This window comes from Vulpes lagopus, chromosome 19 (assembly GCF_018345385.1).
Source record: "Vulpes lagopus strain Blue_001 chromosome 19, ASM1834538v1, whole genome shotgun sequence".
In the NCBI taxonomy this organism is placed as follows: Eukaryota; Metazoa; Chordata; class Mammalia; order Carnivora; family Canidae; genus Vulpes; species Vulpes lagopus.
The window spans coordinates 2,984,844-2,997,814 of NC_054842.1; the positions used below are offsets into that span (position 1 = coordinate 2,984,844).

Consider the following 12,971-nt stretch of genomic DNA (forward strand, 5'->3'; position numbering starts at 1 on the left):
ATTCCATTGTATGGATATACTACATTTTATTTATTCATTCATCAGCTGAAGACATTTGGATTGTTTTCACTTTTTGGCTTTTATGAATAATGCTGGTATGAACATTTGTGTGCAAGCTTCTGTATGAATGTGTTTCTTATGAACATGTGGTACCCATGGTACCATGGGCTAGGTCATAAGTTCACTCTGTGTTTCACTTTTTGAAGAACTGCCAGACTGTGTTCAAAGGCAGTTGGTATCATTTTACATCCCTACCAGTCCCATTTTTTTCTGCATCTCTATCAACACGTTATGTTTTGCCTTTTTCCCTCTTTTAATAACTTCTTTTTTTTCTTTTAGACTTATTTATTTGAGAGAGAGAGAGCTCAAGCATGCACATGTTGGGGGAGGGCCAGAGGGAGAGAGAGAGAATCTCAAGTAGACTCCACACTGCATATGGAGCCCAACACAGGGCTTGACCTCATTACCACGAGATCATGATGTGAGCAAGACCAAGGGTCAGATGCTTAACCGAATGAGCCATCCAGGCACCATTCCCCCCTTTTAATGATAGCCACACCTAATACGTGTGAAATGGTGTTTCATTGTGTTTGTGATTTGCATTTTCTTAATGCCCAAAGATACTGATTATCTTTCCATGTGCTTTTTGACCATTGTGTCTCTTCTTTGGGAATATATGTATTCACATTCTTTGCCCACTTTTTTTTTTTTAATTTTTTTTTAATTTTTTTAAATTTATTTATGATAGTCACAGAGAGAGAGTGAGAGGCAGAGACACAGGCGGAGGGAGAAGCAGGCTCCATGCACCGGGAGCCTGATGTGGGATTCGATCCCGGGTCTCCAGGATCGCGCCCTGGGCCAAAGGCAGGCGCCAAACCGCTGCGCCACCCAGGGATCCCTCTTTGCCCACTTTTCATCAGATTATCTGCCTTTTTATTATTTCATTGCAAGAGTTCTTCAAATATTCTGAATATAAATTTTTTTTTAGAGCGTGAACGGGTCGGGGGTGGGGCAGACATAGTAGGAGTGAGAGTCTTGAGCAGGCTCTATACCTACTGTGGATGCAGGGCTCAGTCTCATGACCCTGAGATCTTGACGTGAGCTGAAATCAAAAGTCAGTTGCTTAACTGACTGAGCCACCCACAAATGCTCCTGAATATAAATTTCTCATCAGTTATATGATTTGCAAAAATATCCTTCCATTCTGTGGGTTAGCTTTTTCTTGAGTGTCCTTTGATGCACAGAATTTTAAAATTTTAATGGAATCAGATGTCTCTCTATTTTGATGCTGGTTCTTTTGGTGTCATCTCTAAGAAACCATTGCCTTAATCTAAAGACAGGAAGATTTACTCGTATATTTTCTTCTAAGAATTTTATAGACAGCTCTTGATTTAGGTCTGATCCATTTTTAATTAATTTTTGTAGATAGCGAGGAAGAGTCCAGATTCATTCTTTCGCATGTGGATATCTAGTTGTCCTAGCACTATTTGTTTAAAAAAATAATTTTTTCCTTCATTGAATGGTCTTAGCACTGTCAGTGCTATTCTGTTGACCTCTATATGTCTATCCTTATGCCAGAGAAAGTTCTCTGTTATTCATTTGTTGAGTGTTTTTATCATGAAAGAGTATCAGATTTTGGGTTTTTTCCTGTATCTATTGAAATGATTATAATTAATTATATAAAATACATGTTTATGTATTTATATAAATTGTCATATGCATATAAAACTTTATTGTGCTTATATCCTTTTGCTTGCTTTAAATTTAGTTTACTATTCTTTTACTAGATTCTTTTTTTCCTTTTACTAGATTCTTAAGGTGAAAATTTTAGTTGTTTTGAGATCTGCCTTTTTTTTTTTTAAATGAAGGCACTTATACCCATGAACTTGCCTCTGAGCACTGTTTTCACAGCATCCCATAAGTTTTGATATATTGTGTCTTAATTTTCATTCATCTCAAAGTATTTTCTCATTTATCTTGTGATTTCTTCTTTGACTTATTGATTTTTTAGGAGTATGTTGCTTAATATCCATACAATATGTGAGTCTCCCAAATTTCCTTTTGTTACTGTTTTCCACTTCCATTGTGGTCAGAGAAGATATTTTGTATGATTTTTAAGCCTTTTAGATTTGTTGAGAATCATTTTATGACCTAACTGTCTCTATCCTGAAGATTGTTTCATGTGCTCTTGAGAAGAATGAGTATTTTGTTGTGTTGAGTGTTAAATAGATGTTGATATGGGATTGCAAGTGAACAGTCAAGAAAGAATTCTTGAAACATTTTCAGTGCAAAAAGGTGCTTTCTGTCCACTGGGACAGGACCTGCGGGCATCTTGAAATAGTTGTACTTTTTCTGTATGAAGCTGGTGGTTATATGCTTAATGCTCAAGGGAGAGGGGACATACTGTGAGTATTAAATCATAAATATTTCTTCAAATTTATTCTCATAAAACTACTTCTGCAAGATTTCTCTTGTGCTTCTCATTCAGTTCGATATTAAATGTTGGTGAGATGTACAGGCAGTCATGAGACTTTTTAAGAATGTAGCAACCAGCACTTAATTTAATCCTTACCAAATTATGCAGGTCATAGGGTCAGCCTTCTGGGCTAAAGGTGAAAATTTTTATGCTTCTATCCTGCATCAGATGCCTGGTTTTGTGTAACATTAAACCAGGAAGTTCAAAATTCTGCCTTAGCATTCACTTTCTGCTTATGCAAAGGTGAGATCTTAGAGCCTTCTCAGATCTTTCCTGAGATTATGCAAGATACTATGAATGTGCCTGGTCTTCTAGATTTCCAGGAAAATGTTGGAACTTTTCAGAGTCCCTGTGGATGTGTCATTCCTCAGCTTTCCTTTTGAGCTCCTTGGCTAGTCCCTTGTTCACCCCAGCTCTGCTACTCATTATCTCAGGCTGACTGATGTTTAAAATTCAGCGAACATACCTAAGGAGAAGCCTTTAGCATTAAAAGTGACTCAGTGAAGTTGAATAAAGATGAGCCTTTTGAGTGGGGTCTTCTAAGGTACCACTAACCAGGTCAAATAATGATTTCCTTTTGGGAATGAGGCTTTCAAAGATCTCCAGCCGCACTCTGCTCCCTTTGGTCCTGGGAGTGCATGCTTGTTTTTTGTTTTGTTTTGTTTTTCAAGGTTGCTGCAGAGCTGGAGAGCAGAAGATGAGACTAGAATAAGTTAAAAATGCCAGAAGATTGAGATGTTTGCCATGACTACATGCAGCCAGAATTTCTTCAAGCCTTTGGTTAACTTCCAGAGTACCCCCAAAATTGGTTTTGACACATTTTGCCATTTTTTACATTTTCATGGAGGTACACATTTCTGGAGGTCCTTACTCTGCCATTTTCATTGGCATCACCACTCTTTTTTTTTTTTTTTTTTTAAGATTTTACTTATTTATTCATGAGAGACACAGAGAGAGACATAGGCAGAGGGAGAAGTAGGCTCCCTGCGGGGAGCCTGATGTGGGACTTGGGTCCCCAGACCCCGGGGTCATGCTCTGATCTGAAGGCAGACACTCAACTGCTAAGCCACCCAGACATACCACCACTCTCAGTTTTTTTGTTTTTTTAAGTTTTATTTATTCATGAGAGATAGAGAAAGAGAGAGAGGCAGAGACACAGGCAGAGGGAGAAGCAGGCTCCTTGTGGGGAGCCCAATAGGGGATTCAATCCCAGGACCCCGGGATCATAATCTGAGCTGAAGGCAGATGCTTAACCACTATGCCACCCAGGCACCCCGGCCACTCCCAGTTTTTAAATGGAGGGTCAGGGACTGAGATTCTGAGGTACCCATGGAGCAGTCATGTAAAATTTCTAATAGTGATGTGGAATCATTTCTTGTTAGTTGATTAAGAATAAACATCTTTAGCTTTGCTGTTATTATGTAATAATTCAGATTTGGCACAATGAAATGAGTAGCGAAATCATTTCATTCTTTCAGAAACTTAAATATATGACTGTTTTGGAATTTATGTAAATTCTGTTGTTGAGAAGAAGAAATTGGGAGAAATTCTGAGGGTTTTTTTGTTTTGCTTTGGTTTTTGTTTGTTTGTTTTGTTTTTGGTTGGAGTCCAGTGCCTTGGGTAATATTGCAAATGTTTTCTTATTATATGATATTTAAAAAATGCCTGTTTTTTTTCTTGTGGTTTACATTTTCAGGGTACCTTTGATGATTACTTGGAGTTATTCCTTCAGTTTGGTTATGTGAGCCTTTTCTCCTGCGTTTACCCATTAGCAGCTGCCTTTGCTGTGCTAAATAACTTCACTGAAGTTAATTCAGATGCCTTAAAAATGTGCAGAGTCCTCAAACGACCATTTGCAGAACCTTCAGCCAATATTGGTGTATGGCAGGTAATTATTTGAGAAAAAAAATTATTCCTTTGGAAAATAAATATCAAAGTGGGGCATTATGATTAAAAATAAAAGTGCTAAGGAGAGATTTGTGAAAACTGGATGTTATCTCTTTTTTTTTTTTTTTTGCAACAAACTAGCTTTGTCACTTTAGTTACTAATTTTTTCTGGACCTTGCTTTCCTTGTTTTTAAAGTTAGGGATGGGGTAGGGGAGATAAATTATGATTTCCTATGACCCCTTTCCGGTGCAAAATTCTGATAGTTTTCTAGGAAATTAGCCAGCTGGGACTTCACCCACTGGGTAATAATGAGACCCTTGTCACTGCAGTGTCAGTGCAGATCATGTAGAGAGCCTGGACTTCCACTCCTACCCAGTAATACTGAGGTTCCTTTTCCAGTTTCTGCTGGAGTGGTCTCAGAGAAAGCCTAATGGAAAGTCAGACCTTTCACCACCACCCAGCACAGCAGAGGTCACATGGGAGTACACCTGTGGCACTTGTACCCCTCCTAGCTAAAGAGGTATCAGTGAGGGGCCTGGTGGGAAGCCAGAAGTCTGATCCCTGTCCAGCAATAATAAGGACCCCACGCCCCACCTTGGGTGTCAGCGGTGTCCAATGGGCAGCCTAACAAGCTGTTGTTTCTTCTTTCCCTGCTGGAGTAGTGCTATAGTAACCAAATAAAACAAAAGTTTTAAGTAACATACAGAATCTTGTAACATCAAAAATGTCCGGGTTTTTATTTAAAAAAAAAAAAAATCATCATACCAAGAACAAGGATGGTAAAAAAAAAAGGGGGGGGGGTGGCATAGTCACTTTAATGATGCAGCCATCAAGGTGACAGATGTTAGAAATATCAAAGATTTTAAAGCAGCCTTAATAAATACACCTAAAACAGATGGAAAAATAGAATATTTCAGCAAAGAAATAGAAGATATAAAGGAGAGGCAAATAGATATTTTGGAAGTGAATAATACAATTAAAATGAACTTAGTGGATGAGTGCAATAGCAGAATGAAAGTAGAGGAAAGATCAGAAATTGGAAAACAGACCCAATAGAATGATTCAATCTGAATAGCAGAGAAAAAATAGACTGACAAAGTAAATACAACCTCAGAGACCTGTATAACTATAATAAAAGATCTAACATTCCTGTTGTCCCAGTAGGAGAGAAGTAAGGATGAGCTAGAAAATACTTGAAATAATAATGACCAAAATTTTTTGATTTGGCAAGAGAACTAAAACTCCAGATACAAGAAACAGTGAATTGCAAACAGGATAAGTCCCCCAAAGTGCATGCCAAACACATCATAATTAAACATATGAAAACTAAAGACAAAGAAAAACTTGAAAGCAGCAAGAAGAGAAATGGCATTCTATCAACCGATAGGAGAAGACCATTAGAATGATAGCCAATTTCTCATCAGAAACCATGGAGGAGGGATCCCTGGGTGGCGCAGCGGTTTGGCGCCTGCCTTTGGCCCGGGGCGCGATCCTGGAGACCCGGGATCGAATCCCACGTCGGGCTCCCGGTGCATGGAGCCTGCTTCTCCCTCTGTCTGTGTCTCTGCCTCTCTCTCTCTCTCTCTCACTGTGTGCCTATCATAAATTAAAAAAAAAAAAAAAAAAAAAGCAAAGAAAAGAAACCATGGAGGCCGGAGGAAAGTGGCATAGTACTTTTCAAACACTTAAAGAAAGGTACTTTTTTTTTTTTTTAAGATTTTATTTATTCATGAGAGAGAGAAAGGCAGAGACACAGGCAGAGGGAGAAGCAGGCAGAGAGAGAGAGAGAGAAAGAGAGAGGCAGAGACACAGGCAGAGGGAGAAGCAGGCTCCATGCAGGAAGCCCAGTGTGGGACTCGATTCCGGGACCCCGGTATCACACCCTGAGCCAAAGGCAGACGCTCAACCACTGAGCCACCCAGGCATACCAGAAAAGTACTGCTAATACAGAATCCTATATTCAGAGAAAATAATCCTTCAAGAATGAAGGGAAAATCAAGACACTCTCAGCTGAATGAAAATTAAGAGAATATCTTGCCAGAATACCTATCCTAAAAGAATAGCTAAAAGAAGTTCTCTAAACAAGGAAATGATAAAAGAAGGGACCTGGAAACAGTAGGAAGAAAAACCATGGTAAGCAAAAATAGGAATAAGTATATTAGACTTTCCCTGTCTTGAGTATTTAAAGTTATATTTGACAATTGAAACAAAAATTATAACACTAATGATTCTAAGTATATGTAGAGAAAATATTAAGATACTATACAGAATGATAAAAGGAGGTGAAGTTTCTATACATCACTCAAACTGATAAATGATGACACAAGTAGACTGAATATAGATAGATAGATAGATAGATAGATAGATAGATAGATAGCTTCCAGCTTACAATGGTTCAAATTATGATTTTTTGACTTTACAATGGTATGAAAGCAATAGATATTCAGTAGAAACCATACCTCAAGTTTTGAATTTGCATCTTTTCCCAAGCCCAAGGTATGCAGTATGATTCTTTCTCATGAGGCAGCAAGCTGCAGCTCCCAGTTAGCCACATAGCCACGAGGGTAAACAACAGGAAACTGAGAACCATTCTGTACCCACAGAATGTTTTTACTTTCAATACAATGTTCAACAAACTACATGAGATATTCAACACTTTATTACAAAACAGCCTTTATGTTAGATGATTTTGCCTAGCCATAGGCTAATCTAGGTGTTCTGAGCATGTTTAAGGTAAGCTAGGCTAAGCTATGATAATTTGGTAAATTAGGTGTATTAAATGCATTTTTGTCTTAATGATATTTTTAACTTATAGTGGATTTTTTGGGACATAACTGCTCCTAAGTCAAGGAAGATCTACCCAGACACACACACAATATAATATGTAATGTATATAATATATAGTAATATTGTATTACACATGTAAAGCATATACATAATCGGTGTGTTTGTATGTATATATATGTAGAATATATATGTATGTGTAGTATATATAGGTAATACCTAGAACAACCACGGAAAAGCCGTATAAAAGATACATTCAAAAACAGATAAGTCAAAATGTAGTTCTAAAAGATGTTCAAGTAACCTGTAGTAAGGCATGAAAAATAAAACACAGAAATGAAAAAACAGAGGGAACAAATGGAAAACAAAGAAGTGATCAAGTCCTAACGTATCAATAATTATATTAACTTTTGAAGGTCTAAAGATATCAGTTAAAGACAGATACTGGTAGAGCAGATTAAAACATATAACCCAACTGTATGCTGTCTGTATGTCTGTCAGTTCAAACATAATGATATAAGCAAGGCAAAGGTAAAAGGAAAAAAAAGGTATGTATGGAAGGAAATATTAATCAGAAGAAAGCAGGAGTGGTTATATTAATATCACCTAAAGTAGACTTCAGAGCAAAGAAAATTACTCGAAAGGAGCATTCTATGATGATAAAAGGGTAAAATTACCAAGAAGACATAGCAGTCTTACTGCGTATGCACTGAACAACAAAGTTTTAAAATACGTGAACCCAAATTTATAGAACTGAAAGAAGAAGTAGATAAATCCACAACGATTGGAGACTTCAACATTTTTCTCATGATTGACACAACAAGGGATAGAAAGTCAGCAAGGATATAGAAGAATTCAACATCGCCACCACCATCAGATACAGAATTTAATCCGTATTACAGAGCACTCTTCTCAACAAGTAGACTAACACATTCAAGTGCTTATGGGACATTCATCCTGGGGAAACAAACTTTAAAAATTGAAATCCTATATAGTATGTTCTCTGACTACAGTGGAATCAAACCAGAAATCAGTAGCAGAAAGACAATAGGAAAATCTCTAGACATGTGAAGATTAAAATGACACACTTCTTAAATAATCATAGGTCAAAGAGAAAGTGTCAAGTGAACTCAGAAGACAAATTGAAAACAAAAAGCATATCAAAGTTGATGAGACACAGCTAAAGCAGTGATGACAGGGAAATTTGTAGCCCTAAATGCATACGTTGGAAAAGAGGAAAATGTTTCAAACGATAAACTCCTACTTAGGAAACTAGAAACAACAAAAGAAACAGAAATAAGAAAATAATAAAGAGTACAAATCGATGAAATGAAAAAACAGAAAAATAATAGAGAAGATTAATGAAACAAAGAGTTAGTTCTTTGGAAAAATCAATATAATTGACAGACCAGGACTGAAACCAGAAAGAAGGAACAACCAGAATAAAAATGAAACAGCAGGTATCACTACAGATCCTTCAGATATCAAAAGTATAAAAGGGAATATTATGAGCAACTCTACACAAATAAATTTGACAACTTGGATAAAATGGACCAATTCCTCCAAAGCACAAATTACTAGAAAACTTGCCCAAATATGAAGTAGATAATTTGAATAGCTCCATAAGTGTAAGGAAATTGAATATGTAATTACAAATTTCCAAAAAAGAAATGCCCTGGCCCAAATGATTTCACTGACAAATTCTAAGATTTAAAGAAGAATTAACCCCAGTTTTACACAATTTCTTCCAGAAAACAGAGGAGGGGGGAATGTTTCCCAATTCATTTTATGAAGCTGGTATCAGTGTGATAGAAAACCAGATAGAGTACAAAAAAGGAAAACAACAAACCAATATCCCTGTGAATAAATATAAAAAACATCTTAATAAACTGTTAGCAAATAGAATTCAGCAATCTGTAAAAAGAAGTATATACCATGACAAGTGGGTTTTAGTCCAGGGATGCCATCCTGGTTCAACATTAGAAATTTAATCAGTGCAATCTATCATATTAATATTCTGAAAAGGAAAAACAACATGGTTATGTCAATCAATACATAAAAAGCATTTGATAGAGTCCAACATTCATTTTTGAAAACTCTCAGAAGAATAGAATATTTCTAATATTTCTTCAACTTGGATAAGGAATATCTATTTTTAAAAAACTAAAGCTAACACCATAACTGTTGGTGAAAGACTGAATGCTTTCCTTCTAAGATTGGGAGCAATGCAAGGATATCCACTCTCACTACCCTTATGGAACATAGTACTAGAAGTTCGAAGTCACATACTAAAACCAGTGATGTCTCCAGTTTACCCACTAGCTGACCTCAGGTGTATGAGCAAATACAATCAAAGTCAGCTAAGACCAGAAGAATTGGCTGGGTTGAGCACATCCTAAATTGTCCATCTGCAGAAGCATGAGCTAAATAAATGGCTTTTGAAGCCACAGAGTTGGGGGTGGTTGGTTATTTAGTAATGACTAACTGATAAAGGAAGACTCAGCACTCGTAATATATTAGTTCTCTTAATTTATAAATTTACAAATTCACAGATGTAGCACCATCCCAGCCAAAGTTTTTCTTTTAATTAGATAAACTTGTTGTCAAGTTTCCAGGGAAAAATAAATAGAATAGCAAGAAAACTCTAAAAAAGAATAGGGACACTTATCACATATTAAAATGTGTTGTATAGCTTCAGTTATTAAAGGCATTAGTAGACAATCAGACCAGTGGATCAGAGTAGAAAGTCCAGAAATGCACTGTATGATATAGATGAAATTTCAATTCAGTAAGGGAAACGATTTTCCACTAATAGCATTGAGAAAACTAGATCTTCAGATGGGGGGGGGGAGAGTTTGCTCTTTTAAAGTTAAAAGAAGACAAGACAGGACACAAAACAGGAGCAAATATTTATAATATATATGTCTGTTAGAGGAATTGTATTTAGATTAAGAACTCTTACAACTCAATGAGACAGTTCAGCCACTAAAAACATGGACAATGATTTGAAGAAGTACTTCACCAAAAAACATATGCAAATGGCCAATGAACTCATGAAAAGATTCATAGTTACCAGAAAAATGCAAATGAAAACCACAGGATAGCAAAACATGCTCATTTTTAAATTTAAGAAGACCCATGGAATGAAGTGTCAACAATGATATTTAATAACTGGAACTCTCAGACATTGCTGGTGAGAATGTATAATGATGCTGTCACTTTGCAGAATGAGATGGATATTTGTTAAAAAGTTAAACATATGCCTGCATAACCCCAGCAATCTGCTCCTAGATACCCAGGAGAAGTGAGAGAATATGTCCATTTCAAAACTGCACAAGTATGTCTATGGTAACTTCATTCACAGTAGTCCCAAACTGGAAACAACCCAATGTGCCATCAGTAGGTAAATGGATAAAAGATTGTGGTATAGTCATAGAATGGAATACTACTAAGCAATAAGAAAGGAAAGAATTACATATACATACACACACACATATATGCATATATATAGTATGGATCAATCTCAAAACCATTACATTGGGTGAAAGAAGCATATATGGAAGAGTATATACTGTATGATTTCAATTCTATGACATTCCAGAGCCTACAAACTAGTTTGTAGTGACAAAAAGCAGGTCTATGTTTGTTTGGGGCCAGTTGTGAGGAGGAAGATAGATTTCAAAGGGTCATAAAGAATCTTCTGGGGGAAATGGAAATGTTCTGTATCTTGTTTGTAGTGGTGATTTCACAGGTAAATACATCTATCAAAACTTAATGAAGTATATAACTTCAATGAATGCAGTTTATTACACATAAATAACTCAATATAGCTGTATTTGAAAATCACATTTTATGATAAATGTATTAAAATACAGGAAGCCAGTGCTTATAGGAGGGTAAACTGGTTAACCCTGTGGAGTGCAGCTTGGAATTATTTATCAAAATTATGAATGCATGGTACCTTAGGAATAATTTAATATTAATATTTAATAATTTTTAATATCCTAATTTTACACTTGTTAAATTATGTATTTACATGATGACTGATTGGAGCATTATTTGTAGCAGCAACAAATGCACACCAATAAAGAAGTAGTAAAATAAATTCTGGTACATTTGTGAAATAAAATATTTAAGCAGTTGTGACAAAGAATGGAAGAATTCTTTGAGTTCTGATGTAGAATATTCTTCAAGACATTTTAAGTGACAAAAGCAAGGGCCCTGGCAGGGTAAGAAAAGGCATATACATTCAAGTTTGCTTATATTTGTATGTAAAGTATCTGGAAAGGTACAAAAGAAATTAATAATAGTGATCATTTTGTAGGGAGAACAGGAGCTGGTGAGGGAGGTAAGGGGTACACAAGGACAAGGAGACTCTTCACTTTATACTTGTGTGTTTCAATTCTGAGCTATGTGAATATAATCATTAATAAATAAATAAATAATTGAAGTTATGTAAAGAGAAGGTAAACAAAGCCCTGAGTAGGTTTGGAAAACTATGGAAAAATAATCAGATTACCAAAGGATTTCTAAAATAAAAGGAGAAATTCTCCATGAAACAAGAAATTTATTCAGTTTGGATTCAATCATGTTTTGTTTTGCTTCTTTTTAAATTTTAATTTCTAATAGTATTGTATTTCTTAGAATTAGTGGGACTTTTTAATGATTTTTTTAAAAATTGAAATGCAGTTGACCTACAGTGTTACATTTGTTTTGGGTGTGCAACATAGAGATTGGACAAGTCTGTATGTTATCTTGTGCTCACCACAAGTGTAGCTCCCACCTGTCACCATACAACACTATTACAATACCATTGATTGTATTCCCTGTGCTGTGCCTTTCATCCCCATGACTTCTTCATTCTGTAACTGGAAGCCTATATCTCCCACTCCCAGTGGTTATTGAATAGTGGTCAATTATTATACATTAAAGGAAAGAAAGAGCAATCAAGCAGTGGTCACATTTCCACAGTCAGTATTCAGTAGTGTACTATGAGACTCCTTCATGGGATCTTGGATCAGTCTGTTGAGCAGCTCAGCAGGGCATCTGTATTTTTCTAAAGTCCTCCAAGTAAATGCCATTAGAAAAGGATCACTGTAACGGTGCCTCAGGTACACCTGAACCAGATGTGGAGTGTGATCTGTCAAAGTAGGGCAATCACAAAATAAAGTCTATTTGAAATCATATCTGTTTTTGAATGTGAAACATTTTTTCTGGTGGCCTCATTTTAGATTCCCTTTAGATATGAGTAGAGTAACTTTAACAGCGTACTCCTCTAGGCTTTATTCCAAATCCTCAGGTCCCTGGCCACCTCCAGTTGGGAAGGTAGAACATACTGCTTTGTATAGACGAGCCAAAGTATCTAAAATACCTTGTAACAGCATGGCTTTTTTTAAACTAAAGAAAATCACGGCTTTATAGAGAAAAGGTTTAAAATGCTCTTGGAATATTTACAACGAGGGAAAGGCTTTTTCTTTGATTTTAGATAATATAAAAAAAAGATGAGGAAATATGGAAGAGGTAATTGTGGTTTTTAATTTCACATTTTTTCCCCTTTTAGTTGGCTTTTGAAACCATGAGTGTTATATCTGTGGTCACCAACTGTGCTCTAATTGGAATGTCACCACAAGTGAATGCCCTCTTTCCAGAGTCAAAATTGGACCTCATTTTGATTGTAGTAGCAGTGGAGGTAAGTGACAGTTTTAACCTGTTTTAAATAGTCTCCACATCAGATACCTCTGTTAAAACACAGATGACCTAAAGCAGTGATGTCCCTGACTGTCAATGACTAGCAATTTAGTGACATGCATTTCCTGGTTCAGG

General features: G+C 36.2%; 1 protein-coding gene across 1 annotated transcript in view; it reads left to right on the top strand.

Moving 5' to 3' along the window:
• ANO10 (anoctamin 10) overlaps positions 1-12,971 on the top strand; it is a 223,663-nt gene that overhangs the window by 46,990 nt on the left and 163,702 nt on the right. The window contains exons 10-11 of the mRNA XM_041734366.1: positions 4,173-4,364; positions 12,709-12,837. Of these exons, the coding sequence (XP_041590300.1) occupies positions 4,173-4,364; positions 12,709-12,837 (321 nt within the window). The remainder of the gene's footprint in view (positions 1-4,172; positions 4,365-12,708; positions 12,838-12,971) is intronic.